General features: G+C 47.2%; 1 protein-coding gene across 1 annotated transcript in view; it reads left to right on the top strand.

Annotated features, from left to right (window-relative positions):
* Positions 1-17170, top strand: part of CLCN1 (chloride voltage-gated channel 1) — a 28459-nt gene that overhangs the window by 6713 nt on the left and 4576 nt on the right. The window contains exons 7-20 of the mRNA XM_039860788.1: positions 40-118; positions 5815-5940; positions 6174-6258; positions 6481-6582; positions 6899-6983; positions 7253-7402; positions 11692-11761; positions 11937-12047; positions 13157-13370; positions 13628-13761; positions 15663-15907; positions 16203-16314; positions 16611-16690; positions 16911-16949. Of these exons, the coding sequence (XP_039716722.1) occupies positions 40-118; positions 5815-5940; positions 6174-6258; positions 6481-6582; positions 6899-6983; positions 7253-7402; positions 11692-11761; positions 11937-12047; positions 13157-13370; positions 13628-13761; positions 15663-15907; positions 16203-16314; positions 16611-16690; positions 16911-16949 (1632 nt within the window). The remainder of the gene's footprint in view (positions 1-39; positions 119-5814; positions 5941-6173; positions 6259-6480; positions 6583-6898; positions 6984-7252; positions 7403-11691; positions 11762-11936; positions 12048-13156; positions 13371-13627; positions 13762-15662; positions 15908-16202; positions 16315-16610; positions 16691-16910; positions 16950-17170) is intronic.

Here is a 17170-nt window from a genome sequence, read left to right as displayed (position 1 = left end):
TGCCCTCCTCGTCCTGCGCGCTTCTCTTCTCTGTTGCAGACCGTGCCTGGGCCGCTTGACTCCCTGGTGTCAGCCTGCGCGGTGGGCGTGGGGTGCTGCTTTGCCGCCCCTGTTGGAGGCAAGTCCCACTTCCTCCCCATCTGGGTTGCCTGAGCACGACTTGGAAGTGGTTCTGGGTGGCTGCCACAAGCTTTGGTGTGGATGGGGGTGCTCGCCGACAGGACCGGTGAATGAGCATTCAGAAAGTGACCCTCGATCCCAGCTCCTGGTGCCCACACTTTTCTACCCAAGGGCCATGTGTTCTTTTGAGGCCGGCGGCTCTCTGGTGCGGGCGTTAATGGTGGTACTGCCCGTCTGAATTACTGTCCTGTCTCTCTTGCTGTTGACACTCTTCCCCCGGTTGTCCCTACCTCCAGCCCTGCTCTGGTGACCGTTTATTGGCTTACATGCCCACCATGTATTTGTCTAACTTTATTTCATTTGCTACGTTTGGCCTTGCGCTGTGAGGTCACTTCCTGTTTGCCAAACTCACCGAGTTTCTCCTGGCCTGAGAACCGTGGCGGGGGAGGTGGGACCACTGTGATTGCCTGTGACTGAAGCCTGTCCTTCTGCCTTATTCCCCACCCTTGCTTGTTCTCTTTTCCTCTCTCTGTGCCCCCTTCCCCAACCCTCCCATCTCTCTCTTGGTCTCTCGGTCCCCTAGTAGCAGCCATACTATTACGCTGACATGCTGACGGTGGGCTGTGCCGTGGGCGTCGGCTGTTGCTTTGGGACACCACTTGGAGGCAAGTGATTTACTCCTGCATCGGTCCACTTGCCTGGTCTTGCCACCTAAACAGTAGATGTCAGCATCCCCGAGTGTAGGGATTACCAGGTAGAATAAGGGAATAACAGAAACAGCTAACTTTTAGTGAGCCTTTACTGCGTGCAGGCGTCGTTCTAAGCACTTTATATTTATTCTGCCAAAAGCTGTATGAGATCGAGGTTACTGAGGACAGAGGTGAGAACTGATTACAGAGAGAGTGAGCGACTTGAGCAAGGCTGGTTAGAAGTAAAGCCACGAATTGAAACCGAGGCAGGCTCCTGGTTCCCCTACGTGCATTAAAACCCTTTCTGTATTATCGAATGTTTTTGCCCTCCGTTTATTACATCTTCTCACAGGGGACGCTGTGTACTTTCTTCTCCAACGGAAAACTTGCATTTCGTTGTGCGTTTTTAAGGACGTGGCGGTTTAGATAGACCTTATTTAGACCAGCGGCCCGTTTTAAATGAGGGCTACTGGTGAGAGTTGCAGGATCATCGTTCCTTGATCGCAGCGTACAGTTGAGTTTAGCTCTTTCTGCACGTGAGACAAAGGGTGACCTTTCAGATTACTTTCCTTGTCCTGAATGACTGTCAAGCGGGCATGGTCGGAGAAAACAGTCGTGTGTGTTTATTTACTCATCAGTATCTTTTGTAACCAGATTAACAGAGCAGGGATTATATGGACCAGTCATTGGATTCACGGGTGACGAAAAGGACACCAACTTGACAATTGAAGAAACAGATTTCAGGAAAGGCATATGCCTCTTAAACGCACCAGCCGTCAGAGGTAGCTTTTCAGTCGTGAAAATGCGATGGGTCTTTTCGTAGAGGAGTCTTCAGGTAGCTAAAATGGCTTGGCTCCGGAGCGATGTGTGGATAAGCTTTTGGAGTTCACGACCGTGTGTCACGTCACTGGTCCTGACTCTGTGCCGGTGCGCACAGCGTCAGGAGACGAGGTCAGCAAGCACATCGGCTGGCATCCCGTTGGCTCCTCCGTGGCCAGCTCTTGCCGTTGGCATCATTGGTCCTCGTTAGTGAAGGGTAGTGTGTCTGAATTCCTACACACGCTAGCTGTTCACACTTCCGTTTGTACCGACTTTCACCTTCATTTACTCTTTTGCCTTATTTACACAGCGGGAAGAACTAAAGGACATTTTTAGACAGGTAGAATTTTTTTTATTTTTGTTTTTAATCCGATTCTTTTGAAGTGAAGAGGATCTGAATTTTCTGCATAAAAGGTGGCTCTTGCCACAGAAAATGTGAAGCGTCGAAAAATTAAGGTGCCTTCTTTAGGATGTTTAAGTGGCAAATATTAGACGTACTTGCAAATGACCGTACTTGACTGGTTTTGATTTATTTTATAAACATAGACTAATTCTAAAAGAACAAATTAGTATTAAGATAACTTATCCACTATCTCGTCTTAAACCCTTACACCTGTGAAAGAAATAGATTTCAACATTCTACCAAAATGACACACATCTTCTTGCTTCCGTGAGGTGCCCTCTGAGCTATGTGCCCTCTGGGGACTGGGCTGGATCCTATGCTCTCAAAGTGCTCACCCTGAAAGGGTGGACAGACAGGCAAGCAAACCATCACTCACAGAAGTACCTCCACGGCAGCCTGGGCAAGCGCAGTGGGAACCTCCGGCTAAGCTGCCTCAGAGGGAGTTGTGGTGACTGGAGCTTTACACAAGAGATAGTGTTTGATCTGAGACTTAAGTGATAAGTAGGAACTCGGGAGGAAGACAGGGCAGAAGAAACAGCATTTTGCAAAGTCAACATCTGGGGACTGTCGATGAGCATCGCTAGAGGAAGCCGGGGCAGGAGTAATAGGAAATGAGTCTGGACAGGTAAATGAGGGCTAAATCACGAAGGTCCTCGCAGGTCACGCCAAAGAATGCAGATGTCATTCGCAAGGCGAGAATCTGCCCAAATGTGTTTTTACAGAACACGGCTCTTCGTGATGTTTATGGCTGGAACATGTGAAAAGGGTTCTGAGGTCACATAAGTTGAAAAATGTTGTGTCGAACAGGAGAGTTTTCTAAACTGGGAAAATTGTCAGAACATTTGATGTGCCGGCGAGCACTGTGACTATCTCCAGGGCGGCTCAAATTCGGTATCTCCCACAGAATCCCTTTGGCAAGGACTTTGTCGTGGGACTCAGCATCTCGTGGACCTGGCTTTGGGGAATGCTATCATGGATGAAGGGGAGCCGTGGAAGGATTTTGAGCAAGGAAGTGACACAGACAGCTCTCTGCACGGTCATCCAGTCCCTTTGGCACATGCGTGCAGGATAGAGCTGGCCCGTGATTGACAGGATTGATCCGAGATTAACAAGGAGACCATTTTCATGGTCCTGGTGCTAGGTGATGAGAGACTGAACTGGGCAGAGGCAAAAAGAGACAGAAAGGGATGAAATATATGGGCAAGAGAAAGTAAAACTGGTGCGACCTGGATTTTACGGGAGGCTCTGAAGGGTGAGAGGGAGGGAGGAATCCGGGCTTTCGCCCAAGTTTATAACAAGGGAAGTTTGGTGAACGGCCGTGCTTGGTAACCAGAGAGGGAATGCAGGAAGAGAAACAGGTCTGGGGAGTAGATGGCTTTCACTTCGAATGCATGGCGTTCGAAGATCCTGCGGCAGAGCCAAGTGATATCGAATAAACAGCTGGGTCGGTGAGTCTGAAGTTCAGGAATCGGGCCGAAAACGTGGCTTTTGTTAACCAGCAGCCTGCAGCGGGTAGTTGAATCCACGGGCGTAAATGAACTTGAGAGAGAACGCGTATCTGTGAGTAGCAAGAATAGAAGACCAAGAACAAGGCCGTGGCTTGGGCAGAGACCACAGGGGCAGAGGAGAACGGAGAAGAACATCCAGGATGGGAGAAGAGAGCGAAAGCACAGAACCCAAGAGACCAGAGCGTTTCCAGAAGCTGTTTGTGTTTCTAATGCCTTGTTTCTTTTCAGTAGCACATTTTCTGTTTGGCTCAGGCTAATATTAAAATTAGTTCTCATTCCTGAGTATACAGTGACAGACTGTTAGGGGAAGTGTCCCAGAACTACATCGTGGGAAAGAAAATCTAATAGAATTACCAAAAAAAAAAAAAAAAAAAAAAATGGTTATAAAATATTCATACGTTGGATAGTTTACACCCAGACAAATCAAAGACAACTTTGGTTCTGTTCCTGGTAAAGAAAAGGAGAGAGACTTTCCCCATTCTCCGCCGTGTCGAATCCTCCTCTTAGGGCGAGGACCAGAAGGGCGGTTGGCAAAGCTCTGTCTGCCCCACATTCCCCATCTCACTCTGTTTTCTGAAATTCCACCCATCCTGCCCTCTCCTGCTCTCCTTCTTCCCTCTCCTCCCTTCTCCACACCCCTCTTCTTCTCTCTCCTCTCTCCCCCTCTCCTCTCTTTTCCTGTTCATCCTTAGGACAGGCATTGAGCCTGGTTATGTACCAGGCACTGTATTAGGTGTCAGGGTCCAGGGGACTTTGAGTCCCAATAAGGGAACTCAGAGACGTAAACTAATTACTACATCTGACAGTGGCAGGTGCTCTGATAGTTCCAAACGCAGAGAACGAGGTGAGGGAGGGACTTTTCCTACCTGAGGAAGGGGATTAGGATGGCTTCCCAGAGACGGTGACATCGGGGCTGACCTCTAGGAGTCTTCTGCCAAAGTGCTGCCACTATTCCACGATGGAGTAACTGTTGGGCCACTCTCCCCTGTGACTGTCACCTATGGAAGAGAGGGGCGGGGGCCCTGAGGTATTTAAGAGATGTGCCTTTGAATATACAACAGGGAAAAGAAAGTGGCTGGCATGTGAGGTGCCACCCGAAGAGGGAAGAAGGTGGAGGAGGCCGGTCTTTGTCGGCCGGAAGCCGTTCACCATGGAGAGAAAGGGGGAGACCAGGCTTCGCTGTTTCACGTTCTGGGGGCCAGGCCTCTTCTCCATTCATCTAATTATGTGCTACATTTTCTCTGGTTTTTTGATAAAGAGGAGGCTTAGCTAGCTAGGTTTTAGGTAGTTTTTACTTTGCATCTAATCAAAGTCCACTCCCTTCTTCTTAATATGTTTAAAAATTTTCTTAGCATCTCTCGAATCTTGCTTTCTGTGCCCTCAAAATAACGTTCCTAGCTTTGTCCCTACCAACCCTTGCTATTTTCCTTCATCTCTGTTTCCCCATTTTCTGCTCAGGTATCTGTTTTCAGAAACAATACTACGTAAGACTGTCATTAATCAGTTTTCCTCTACCTCACCCCCCTTCTTAAGTATAGTTGTTTTTAACTTCTAGCCTCTTGGTTTTCCCCCGTTATGGTCCTTTTAAGTCAAGTTTTTAATATTAACTTTTTTTTAAATTGCGAATGAATCCTCTCCTCTCTTTTCTTGGAATACTGAGTACTTTCAGCTCTGTGAAGCCCTTTCCTATTCATTTCTCCTTTTTTTAACTTTTTTTTTCCAATTCCAGCTGACATTCGATATGACTTTGTATTAGTCTCAGGTGTACAGAATAGTGGTTAGACCCCTAGTCGTTTTTCTTATTTCGTTCCAATGAAGCTGTCCTAGGGTCCCCGGTGCATGGGAGGAGGGAGCAAGATCGGAGGGGATGTTAAGGAGGGTCCCCCAGTAACTCTAGGGCTCTGCTTGGCCGCTCTGAGGAGCCCCTGTTCTGGGTGATTTCTCTCTGGTAATTCCCCTGCCGAAAATTTTCAGTGACCCTTTGATCCCTGTGGATGTCTTACAGGTGTGAATCCCACCTAATCCTACTTTTTCTGGAGAGGGCACAACCAACTGGTCCCTGTGGGTTCGGGGTCCCCCATGTCCCATCATCTCTGTATCTTGTCAAACCCCATCCCCGGCCCGCGAAAAGCGTGCTTTAGAGCAGGGGCTCCAGGAGGTCATTACTTTCCACCACCGTGTCCCCTCGTGATCCAAGCTCAGGTCCGCGGGCTGGGAGCGTGGCAGGGAGCCTTCAGCTTTGCATGCTCCTGACCCCACTTCCGTGCCCCGACAGGAGTGCTGTTCAGCATTGAGGTCACCTCTACCTACTTCGCCGTCCGCAACTACTGGCGAGGGTTCTTCGCCGCCACGTTCAGTGCCTTTGTGTTCCGCGTGCTCGCCGTGTGGAACAAGGATGCGGGTAAGGGGGGCCCTGGGGTGGGGGGCCTGTGACGTAGGGCGGCTCGTAACGGGCGTGGAGGGAGCCTCTGCAGGGACTAAGACCCAAGGGTGTAGGACCGGTGGCTAGGTCGCAGAGTAGGGGCGTGTGGCTGTGCACAGGGAACGGAAATTAAATAGGAGACGGTGGGCCTGGTGGGGGGAAGGAGTTGATGCCACGGTCCCTCCATGATGCTCTGCCTTTCTCTCCTACAGTCACCATCACTGCTCTCTTCAGAACCAACTTCCGAATGGATTTCCCCTTTGACCTGCAGGAGCTCCCAGCCTTTGCCATCATCGGGTCAGTGGGGTCACCTCCTCTGGGAGTGGTGAGCTGGGGGCGGGTGTGGCATTGGATCGGAAGGGACCCAGGTGGGGAAGAAGGTGGGGCGGACACAGCTGAGGTTGTAAATTGGTTGGGGGGAGGCAGGTAGAAAGGGAAGGAGGTTGCCTGGTATTTGTTCCCCCCATGGCTAGAACCGAGAGGTGAGGGTGTCATTTCTGTGTGACGTACACCCCCCAGGATTTGCTGTGGGTTCCTGGGAGCTGTATTTGTGTATCTGCACCGCCAAGTCATGCTCGGTGTCCGAAAGCACAAGGCCCTCAGCCAGTTCCTTGCTAAGCAGTGAGTCACTACCCTGCCCTTGCCCTCCCCACTGGCCTTCTGGTTTCTGCAAGAGTTCCTCTTTTTCGATCTTTGTGGAAAGCATCAAATGCCTTTCCATGGCTTGGAATCAAGTACAGAAGCCCTGAGGCCCCATGTGGGGAGTGCGTGGTTTCATGTCCCCTTTGAAGACGGCGTTTTGGTGGCGAGGATGTGCTGTGCGTCGAGAGCCGAGACTACGTGGGGCTGCAGGAGACTGCAGCCTGCCGGGGTCCAGCGTGCTGCCCACCGTGGGTTGGCGAAATTCAGGAGACAATTCATTCCATTCCTTTCTCAGCCGCCTGCTGTATCCAGGGGTCGTCACCTTCGTCATCGCCTCGTTCACCTTTCCACCAGGAATGGGTCAATTCATGGCTGGAGAGGTCAGCTCTAAGGGGGCCTTGGGGTGGGAGTCAGGTCACTGAGCCCATGACAGGGACTAAGCTGGGACCTGGATGCATGGAAAAGAGGAAACAGTACTGATGTCCCTTGGGCTTCTGAGCACATGTACTTTTTTTGCCCAAGGGTAGAATCCGTCCCTGAGTAAAGAGCAGAGGGACCCTTGAAAAACGAGATGGGGAATCAGTTCTCTGAAAAGAGGAAGTACCGAGCATCTCTGGAGAACTGACCCCTTTGCTTCCTCCTCTCCCAGTTGATGCCTCGTGAAGCCATCAGCACCCTCTTTGACAACAATACGTGGGTAAAACACATAGGTGACCCTGAAAGCCTGGGCCGGTCGGCTGTGTGGATCCACCCACAGGTCAACGTCGTCATCGTCATCTTCCTCTTCTTTGTCATGAAGGTACCTCAGCCAACAGGCCTGACCCCCTAAGCTTCTGTTTTCAACCCAGGGTTTGCACAGGGTAGGAGAGGGTAACACTGCATCTGCTCTTCACTCAGCCTGAAAAGAAAGAGCTTGGAAACCAGAGCATAAGTAAATCACTCATATGTACGTGTGAACAATATTTAGGTGGTTTGTTTCATTCATGTCAACTTATAGATGTTGCCTTCCAAAGGTTCTGCTTGCTAAATTATTAAGACATCACAGCACCCAAGTAAACAAAGACAAGATAGAGTTTAGCAATATAGATAACTGTTTAAAAATCTCAGATAAATTAACCAAATCCCCCACGTATTAGATAATTAAGCACTCCATTCTCCTTCTATCTGATTATCCATTTTTAGATAATTTGCATATCCCTCCCCCCCCGCACCACCGCCACCACCCTGGTCTAGCGGATAATCTCTTTTCTAGAATTGCAAAAGAATATTAAATATTTAAATCAATTTTATTAGTGACTATAAATAATTTTTATAAATGTTATTATCCTCTGTTTCGGTAGTGAGCCTGCGAGGATTTTGCCATTCCCAGCCACTTCCTTCTAACTCCAACCAGGAAACAAAAGCTCATCTCTTTTTGCATGTTTTTTTTCCTCAGACCTGCCCGTCAAAGATCATGTGGTGTAGACTTCTCAATGACTACCTTATACAAAGATATTTTTATTTCCACCCCTGGTCATGACATCGATTACAATTGCTGATTGCATTGGTTTTTTTTTCTTTTTTGATGATTGCCTTATTACGAATAGTATGTCTTGCCTGAATGAACATTTTCCTCTGCATAGTAGGGCTCTCATTTAAAAATCTTTCCACACTGAACTTGCCTGCTTTCGAATACCTCGCTATCAACTTAGTCTCATTACTTTTTATGAGTCTATATTTCCTCAGGATATGAGTCATGAAGTGACATTTACATTGTAATGGCTGTAGTGGGTTCATTTATTCATTTATTCAAGAAATGTTATTATATACCTTCTAGTTGCCAAATATGTAATACTTAATCCTTGATATTTGACAAATCTTATGCTTAAGGTTGAAAACAATTATTTAAAATTCCTTCTCTGTGTGTTGCTACTCATTTAATGTGCTCGTCAATAGTCTTAACGATTAAGGCTACCTGGTGCTTAACACACCAGGTTCCAACACTGTAACTTACATTCTTAGGATTTGCTGGGGTTTCTAGAAGCCATATTTATATATGTTCTTCCCTATTTCACTCCAGGTAGGTCAATTAGGTCTCTAGTGTCCACATTTTGCATACTCATGATTAGTTACATCTTTTTTATTTTGATCATATAAGTTCTCAGTGTCTTGTTAGGGATTTTTTTTTTGGACTTTCATTATAGAGTTCGTTTTCCCTAAGTTATAAATCCTAACTTCCCATAATTGGTTAAGTATACAAACCCATCTGTAGTAACCAAGTCCAAGTTTTGATGGCATCTCAGAATAATTGTGTTTTTCTGATCTTCCCCTAGACCGAACTGTAAGGTAACTTTGGGATCACATATGCTTTTAAAATGTCAAGCTTTTGAAATTTTTTTGAGAAACAAAATATTGTATTTTTTCAACATTTTTCCTACACCTCACTTCACCTGCTAGGATTCCCAGGAATATATCTGGATTCCAGCTCACAGATTAAAGTTTATTCCGAGAAACCTACTGGATTACATAGAAAGACTCACCTGGACGTCACTATTATTAACTTCACACTGAATTACACCCCCGATAGTGTTTACATCATACGTTTATCAGGAAAAGAAATTCACACACCCCCTGGGCTATATTTCAAGCCCAACAGTTTGCAGCAGGCCTATAATATTCTATAATATTAATGAACATAAAACCATTCATTGCTATAAATCCATGTTATTACTTAGTTATCACTGCTTCTGGCATTTTTCACTGTTCTATCATTGGACACATAGGTGTACTCTTATTTTTTCCAGAGTGTGGGCAATAAATTATATAGCCAAATGAAAATATAAAAGTGATTAAAACTACAGATAAGATCTCAGTTCAGATGAGATCTCAGTTCCCATCTTTTATAATATCCACGAAGGGAACTTGCATCTTCCTCAATCTTAAGACATTGAAAGTATCATGATGTTGTGAGTGAGGAGCTTTTACAATGAGTGTGAATGTACTTACAACTTCTCAGTTTCCCTTTCAGTAAATCTCACACGATTACCTGGTATGTGGAGTTCTCAGCACAGCCTGAGGCTCTGTCAAGTTCTTTTTTGTCGAATCTTCATATCCTCCTTCTGAAAGGTCTGAAGCGGAATCTGTGATCTCATTTCCCAGTTCTCTAGAACTGGGCATTTAAAACCTTGGGAGTTATTTGTGTTCAATGTCACTTTCTTTCTGGATCTTTCTTTTCAAGAACCAATAGCTCAAAAGTTGGCTAATGTCATGTCATTCTTCGTGCTATAGGATTTGATACCTCAGAGTCCTCTGATCCTGATACTGTTCTTACACATCTCTTGGAGACTAATCTAAAGTTCATCCTCTGATATCAGACGTATCGGCCACCTGTTAATATGTAGTACTGGAGCTTTTAGATTGACCTGAGCCTACAAAAATCCCTAATGGCTTCTCAAAATCCCTTATGTACATATTCCAAAGAGAATAGATCAAGGGGTCTCAAACTGTTACGGGTCAGAATCACTTAAGAAGCTTAAACTGCAAGTGCCTAGAAGTCTGTCTCCAGATACTCTGACGTGGTGGTGTCTGGTCGTCTATAGTTTAAGCAAATTCCCCATGAGCATTACCATTGGGTGTTTCAGCAAATGTTAACTCTGAGAAGCCTTTTCTGCTTTGCACAAATACTAGTTGACCAAGCTCTCTCTTCCTTGCTTTCTTTCCTTCCTTCCTACTGACCTACTTACCTACCTACATCCTACCTGCATCCTACCTACCTACATGCACTGAGCACTATGCCAGTGCAGAGAGAAGGCAGAGATGACAAGATACACTCGTGTTACACACTCAAGGAATTCTCAGTCTATATTCTCTTCATTTGTACATTTAACTTTTCAGTTCTCACCTGTTTTAGACAGTGATATTTTGACATGAAGAAGTATGTATTTTGCCTCATCTCAGAGTTTCTGGGATGAAACCTCCTCAGAACCTTTGTCACTGCCTCTTGAGGTCAGCCCTAGCTCACGGGATTCTTTCTGAGTTTCGAGAAATGAAGAAATTTATTTCTCGTTTGCTTGCAAGGCAATTGGTGCAGTTTTTTAATTGCAAATATTTTGATCCCGGCAATTTGTTCCGACTCTTAGTTGTTATCATCTTTCACCAAATTAGTTTGAGACTGGAAGTGACATGCAAATTTATTGCTTAATCTATAGATCATCTCATTTTTTGATTTCTTTTACAGATATTTCAAAGGTTCAACCACTACTCCTTCCTTCTACTCTATCTCTCAGTTCTTTTGCATTCTTTTCCACAAAAGGCTCATATTGCTTTTTCTAAAATTATCCCAGTTTCTGTGAGAACACTACCTGACAGAGTTGGCCTTGGAGATCTTTTCTGTTAAACTGGCTGACTCACCTGGCTTTCTCAAGGTGCCCTTCCACTGCGGCCAGCCCAGATCCGATTTTTTGATCCTTTGTTCAGAGTGATTTGCTGTCACAGGAAATGTCTCAGGCAGGATAGTCTTCACTGCAGATCCCCGCCCCACACCCCAGGTTCCCCATATGTAAATGGCTTTGTAAACGACCATATGGAAATTTAATTAGTCACAGAGTAAGTCACTAAGACTTTTAAGATGTCTGCTACTTAGAACTGGGGATCCTTTTCAGAAACATAATCTGACCAGGAAAAGGTGTCTTTCAGCTTCATACGTTTCAGGCTGCTATGCTGAGGTGACCCTTTGAAGTTAAGAGGGTGTACAGTGGGCTAGGGCCCTTTTGGGGTCAGCGACAGAGGAAACCTCTGGGGCCCCACTCCGTGGTCTAGACTGCTTAAGGGCAAATATAATTAACTATAGAAGGGTTTGGGGTTAATCACCTGGAGGAACTTTCTTCTAGTGTTGTCTTTGGTAATTTCTTGGCCCGAAAGCTCCAGGTATTTTGGTTATGGAGGAAAGGGGACAGACAGGGTGGCTTCCAGGAGGATAAGCCATCCCCAGATTTCTGTGACTCTTGAAGCAACAAGGAGGAAGATAGTGGGGGGGGCAGGGGGCGCTGAGAGTGCACGTGTGTCTCAGGTCTAGTGGAGAGGGTGTCCTGACGCCTCTTTCTACCCCAGTTCTGGATGTCCATCGTGGCCACCACTATGCCCATTCCCTGCGGAGGCTTCATGCCTGTGTTTGTGCTGGGTAAGTTCTGATGGGGAGCCTGCGATCCTGCTAATAGCTGGGGAAATAAGGAAAAGCCTGGAATGCTGGGAGCTTGTATTTGGTCTTAGCACCCGAGAAGGGATGAGCTCTGAAAATGTAAAGTGTAAGGAACTTGGCTCTCTCAACACCTTCCTGCCTTTTGTCTTTCCTCCAGGAGCTGCATTTGGAAGGCTGGTAGGAGAGATCATGGCCATGATTTTCCCCGATGGTATCTTATTTGATGGCATCCTCTACAAGATTCTGCCTGGGGGCTATGCAGTGATTGGTGAGACACATCCCGCCCTCCTGTAACCAAGTACCGAGGCCCTCAAACACCCACACTCAGACTCTCCCGTGACATCTTCATTCCAGGCTACACAGTATGATTTAAATTTAATGCTATTAATTCAACTTTTATTCAGATAATCAGCCCTGGGTTCTGACTCTCATTCACATTTATTGAATGTCTATGAGACTTAGTTTCTTCATGTAGAAAGGGATTATAAGGATTAAATGAAATAATAGGGATGAAAGCACCTAGAATTATGTCTGAATGTGTATTAAGAGTTTTGTTTTTCTTTTTTCCTTCCAAAGAGTCATGGAAACGATATTGCAGGTGACTGGCTTGGCTACCTTCACCTTGCAGACGTGCTAATATTGACAGGACTTAAGAGCACATGACTAATTGCTAAGAAGCATAGGCTCTGGACTCCTCTCTTCCACTTATCCCCTGGATGACTGTGGACAAGTTAGCTGCCTTTCTGAGCTTTATTTTTTTGTTGTTCTAAAGTGACTTCTGAGATATTGTACAGCCTTAACATTGTGAAAGTCTGTGATTTCTTTCTTATTATGTCTGTTAACCCATCCAAGAAAAAACAGTGTCTAACACAGTGACTAATATAATCCCCAGAACTGCTATGCTTCCTTCCTCCCTCCCGACTTCACCGAAATCCCGAAACATCCAAGGCCGTGCCTCCCCCAGATTCAGGAGCAGTTCCAGATTTCTTGCTCATATGATGACCTTACTCTGCCATAAATCGTTGCGTCAGAACTTGAGGTCCAAAGTAGAATGCCGTCACTGGGTTTGAAAATGCTCAGTTAAGAATGATCCAAACTTTCAAAAACAAGGAATAGATAGGACGTCACTGTCTTCATTTTATAAATGAAAATTTGGGTACCTGTCAAAGATTTTGTGACTTGTCAAGGTCATAGAATGAGATCGAAATGATGATTTTTCTAGCAGTTCAGCATTCTAACCCCTACTCTCAGCAAATGGTGTATTGGCACGGATGAGGGTCGTGTCCCCTCATTCTGTGTCACTCCCATCACACCCCCACGGGCCCCCCATGCCACGGCAGCTCTGACCCCCCAGTGCGTTCCTGTGTCTCCTTCTAGGAGCAGCAGCCCTGACCGGTGCAGTGTCCCACACGGTCTCCACAGCTGTGATCTGCTTCGAATTAACGGGTCAGATCGCTCACATCCTGCCCATGATGGTGGCTGTTATCTTGGCCAACATGGTGGCTCAGAGCCTGCAGCCTTCCCTCTATGACAGCATCATCCAGGTCAAGAAGCTCCCCTACTTGCCTGACCTTGGTTGGAACCAGCTCAGGTCAGGGACACCAGCGGGAATTAGTTCAGCTCTGATGGGGTGCGGGCGGGAGATTCCGGGGTCGAGATCGATGTCAGGGCCAGTGTCTGGAAGACTGCTTCCTACTCATTTTCATATTCCCATGTGCTTAATAAATACTGTGAGTGATCCGTGCATGGCAAACCTCATGGGAGGAATGGAAGGGACATCAAAGGGACAGGCCTATGGCGGGGCTAACTCCCTCACCCGCCCCCCCCCAACACTTTTTCCCTCCATAGCAAATTCACGATCTTTGTCGAAGACATCATGGTACGTGATGTGAAGTTTGTTTCAGCTTCTTGCACATATAGGGAGTTGCAGACCCTGCTCCAGACCACCACAGTCAAGACTTTACCGCTGGTCGATTCAAAAGGTCAGTGGGAGGGAGGAAACCGACTCCTGAGCTCGAGGCCAGACCTCAGGTTCCACGGAGGTGGGGAAGGCACTGTGGCCTGGGCAGAGGTGGGGAAGGCACTGTGGCCTGGGCCACCTAGTCTGCAGCAAGAGGCCCAGTCTGGGCTCCTTAGGGAACAGGATCATCCTCGAAGAGGGGAGAATACAGCTGGGACAGAAGCACAAGAAGACAGTCAAAACCCAGTTAAGGGAACGCAGTCAGTTCTCATTATCCACTGTAGGTATGTTCTGTAAAGCCGCCATGAACACTGAGTTAAGGACACGCCCCCGAATTGCTCCCAAAGGCCATGCAGGGTTAGATTCCCGCAAGTCTTTGGCCACATTTTCTTCAACTAATTAGTGCATAAACGTGTTGAATGCACTGATTTCTCTTCAAAGACACCTTATTTAATATATGTTCGTCATGCCTGAACGAAACTTATCTAACACACATATTTTCCTCATAAGGCACATCACAGCCTTTATGCTTGGGGGCAATTTCAAACGGCAAAATCAGCAACATAAAACACATTAAAGCCAAAAATGTAGCATTAAATGGACCACAGAAAGAGCACTTGTTTTCAACAAGAGACCTGAGAAAAAAGAAGGCAGAGCCTCGCTTTGTTCAGCCTCAGCCGAGAATGTGGGTGGGGGGGCGATTCAGATTTTTTGTTGCTCTGCATGTGTCTGTGAATGACAGCCGAAGCAGTGTGCATATGAATTTCGGGTTACAAATATTATTTTAGCCAGTAGGAGAATTCGCAAATAGGGAATCCGCAAATAATGAGGGTTTAGTTGTAAGTCCAACGGCCCCTTACGTGGTTCTCCCTGCTACTCAGCTAGACGATAGCTGTTCTTTAATGCCCAGTTCGGGAAGCCGATGACACTGCCCAGGTGGAGGAGAGGATGGTTTTCGTGAGCAGCGATTCCATAGCTCACTTCCTTCACCTCCTTCCTGCCCGCCTTGGGCACTGAATCCTGCTCTGTGTTATTTCCTACTGTGGTTTATAGATCTGTGTCTAACCTTCCTCACTAGATTGGGTATTATTCTCCAGGATAGAGATTACAACTTCTGTCTCCCTCAGACTGCCTCCTTGTAGGTATTTACTAGATATTAAATAACTACTTGTCTGATGTTTGAATTCGTGTAATAGAGAAGAATCACAGAAGGCCATCTGGAGCCATTGAAATTGTTAGTTTTGATTTTCGATAATCAGAGTATCCAAATTGCTCAAATGAGGTTGGTTTTATATTATCCCAAATCCCAGATACCTTCTAAGTGGACTCTAAAGCAGTGTCTCCTCCTTGGAGCAAGGGAACAGGCAGGGAAGTGGCCGGTTTCCTAATAATGACTAAGACTTAACGGTAAGGTTTATCTCAATACATTGCTGCGATTTTATGGCCTTAAAACTTAATGAAAATGTTAATTATAGCAGCAGAATTTCGACCTTCCCGGGAAATGTAGGCATTTTATTTATATCCTAGAAGGACACAGAGTCTTGAAGTGATTAAACGCCAGATATCCTTGTAGACTTCTCTCAGAGTATATTCACATCTCAGCCTACGTGAATGGCTTTTAATTTTTTTTTTTTTTTTTTTTTAGAGAGACGGGTTGATTAGCCTATTTTAATACCAAGTGCATCTACTTGCAAACAGGCTATACAAAAATAAGTGCAAATTAGCACCAATTAGGGTACTATCAACTGGGCCTCTGAGTGCCAAATGAGTGAAATGGAAGGGAAGGAAGGGGTGGAAGATTTTTGAAACGGGCTTTTAGGGGGGCACTGGTTTTCCGTCCTTGATTCCGTCCTGCTGACCGGGGTGGAGTCGGGGGGTGCTGGTAAGGAGCAGGACCTCAGGCTGAGCTTGGATCACCCCCAGATTCAATGACCCTGCTGGGCTCCGTGGAGCGGTCAGAGCTGCAGGCCCTCCTGCAGCGCCACCTGTGTCCTGAGCGGAGGTTGCGGGAAGCCCAGGACCTGGCCAGGAAGCTGTCTGAGCTGCCCTATGATGGGAAGGCACGGCAGGCTCGGGAGGGGCGCCCCGGCTTCTCACCCCAGGGCCGGCCGGAGTCCTTTGCCTTTGTGGATGAAGATGAAGATGAAGACCTCTCTGGGAAGCCCGAGGTGACCGAGCTGGACAGGGCTGGGGGAGCAGGAACGATTGGGGCAAAGGGAAAGTAAGAAGAGGGAGTGGAGATGCTGGTCATTGGGAAATTCAAAGAGACCAGTGCCCATGGGTCCAGAGGACTGAAGGAGATTAGGCTGCACATAAAGGTACTGACGGGAATCCAAAGGGGTATAGGAATTCTGAACTGGGGAAGAGAACAGAATTAGATTTCCCAGGACATCAGCTGGTAAAGGCAGGAAAGCACTAGGCAGCCCCTTCCCCGGAACTGAGAATTTTCACTATTCCTTTCAGCTGCCTCCTCTTCCTCTTCCTCACCCCCTTTCCACTGCTTCACTGCCCCCTGAAGAGCCCAACGGGCCCCTGCCCAGCCACAAACAGCAACCAGAAGCACCAGAACCTGCAGGTGAAGATTCTCCCATCATGCACCTTTACTCCGCCTGAGGGCCACTTCCGTGAGGAGGGGAGAAGCTAGGGTGGCGGGAGGGGGTTCCTAGTCATTGAGTCTCCATGTTATTGCCCCAAGAAGTGGGGGTAAGGGCTGACTTGGGAGGGTAGAAGAGAGGGCATCTAGGCAGTGAGGTACCTGGGAAGTATAAACCTTTTGTGGCAAAGGGTCAGGGGACCAGGTGGGAGCCCCTGACCATTTCCTCCCAGGATGGAAAATTGTTTCCATTTCCATCTGCTCCCCACTCATCTCAGGTCAAAGACCCTCCATCTTTCGGTCCCTGCTGCGCTGCTTGTTGGGCAAAACTCGTCCCACAAAGAAGAAAACGAGCCAGGTGAGCGGTGTGGCGGGAAGGCAACAGGGAACGGGAGCTTGTCTTCGAGGAGCGGGCTACTCATGGTCCTTAGACCAGGAAGGAAGGGTCCCCCCAAGGAGAAGTTTTCATCATACGGAAGGGGTGATAGGTTGGAAAGCAGGCATTCGTGGCCCCGGCCAGGGAGACGTGGCTCTGGTTCCATCGGGAAAGAGCTTGGACCTCGGTCTTTCTTCTCTAGGATTCGACGGAGTTGGTGGATAACATGTCGCCCGAAGAGGTGAGTAAGGGAAACAACAACCTGGGGTGGGTTGTCCTGTCAGATGAAGGTAGCGCTCATCCTTTTTCTGCCTTCTTCGTCGCATTGTTGTGAGTATAGGATGCGAATCTCAGCGGGAAGCGTTTTGAGAGATGGGAAAGGAGGTACCATTATGGGGAGAGGGGTGGGAGCACCGCTGAGAGGTGGGGGGGGTCTGGCGAGGTTCTCAGAAGGACTGTCGT

Source organism: Pteropus medius, unplaced genomic scaffold (genome assembly GCF_902729225.1).
Source record: "Pteropus medius unplaced genomic scaffold, Ma_sr-lr_union100, whole genome shotgun sequence".
Lineage (NCBI taxonomy): Eukaryota > Metazoa > Chordata > Mammalia > Chiroptera > Pteropodidae > Pteropus > Pteropus medius.
Note: the sequence above shows the minus strand (reverse complement) of the source record. Positions and strands in the feature narration are given on the sequence as shown.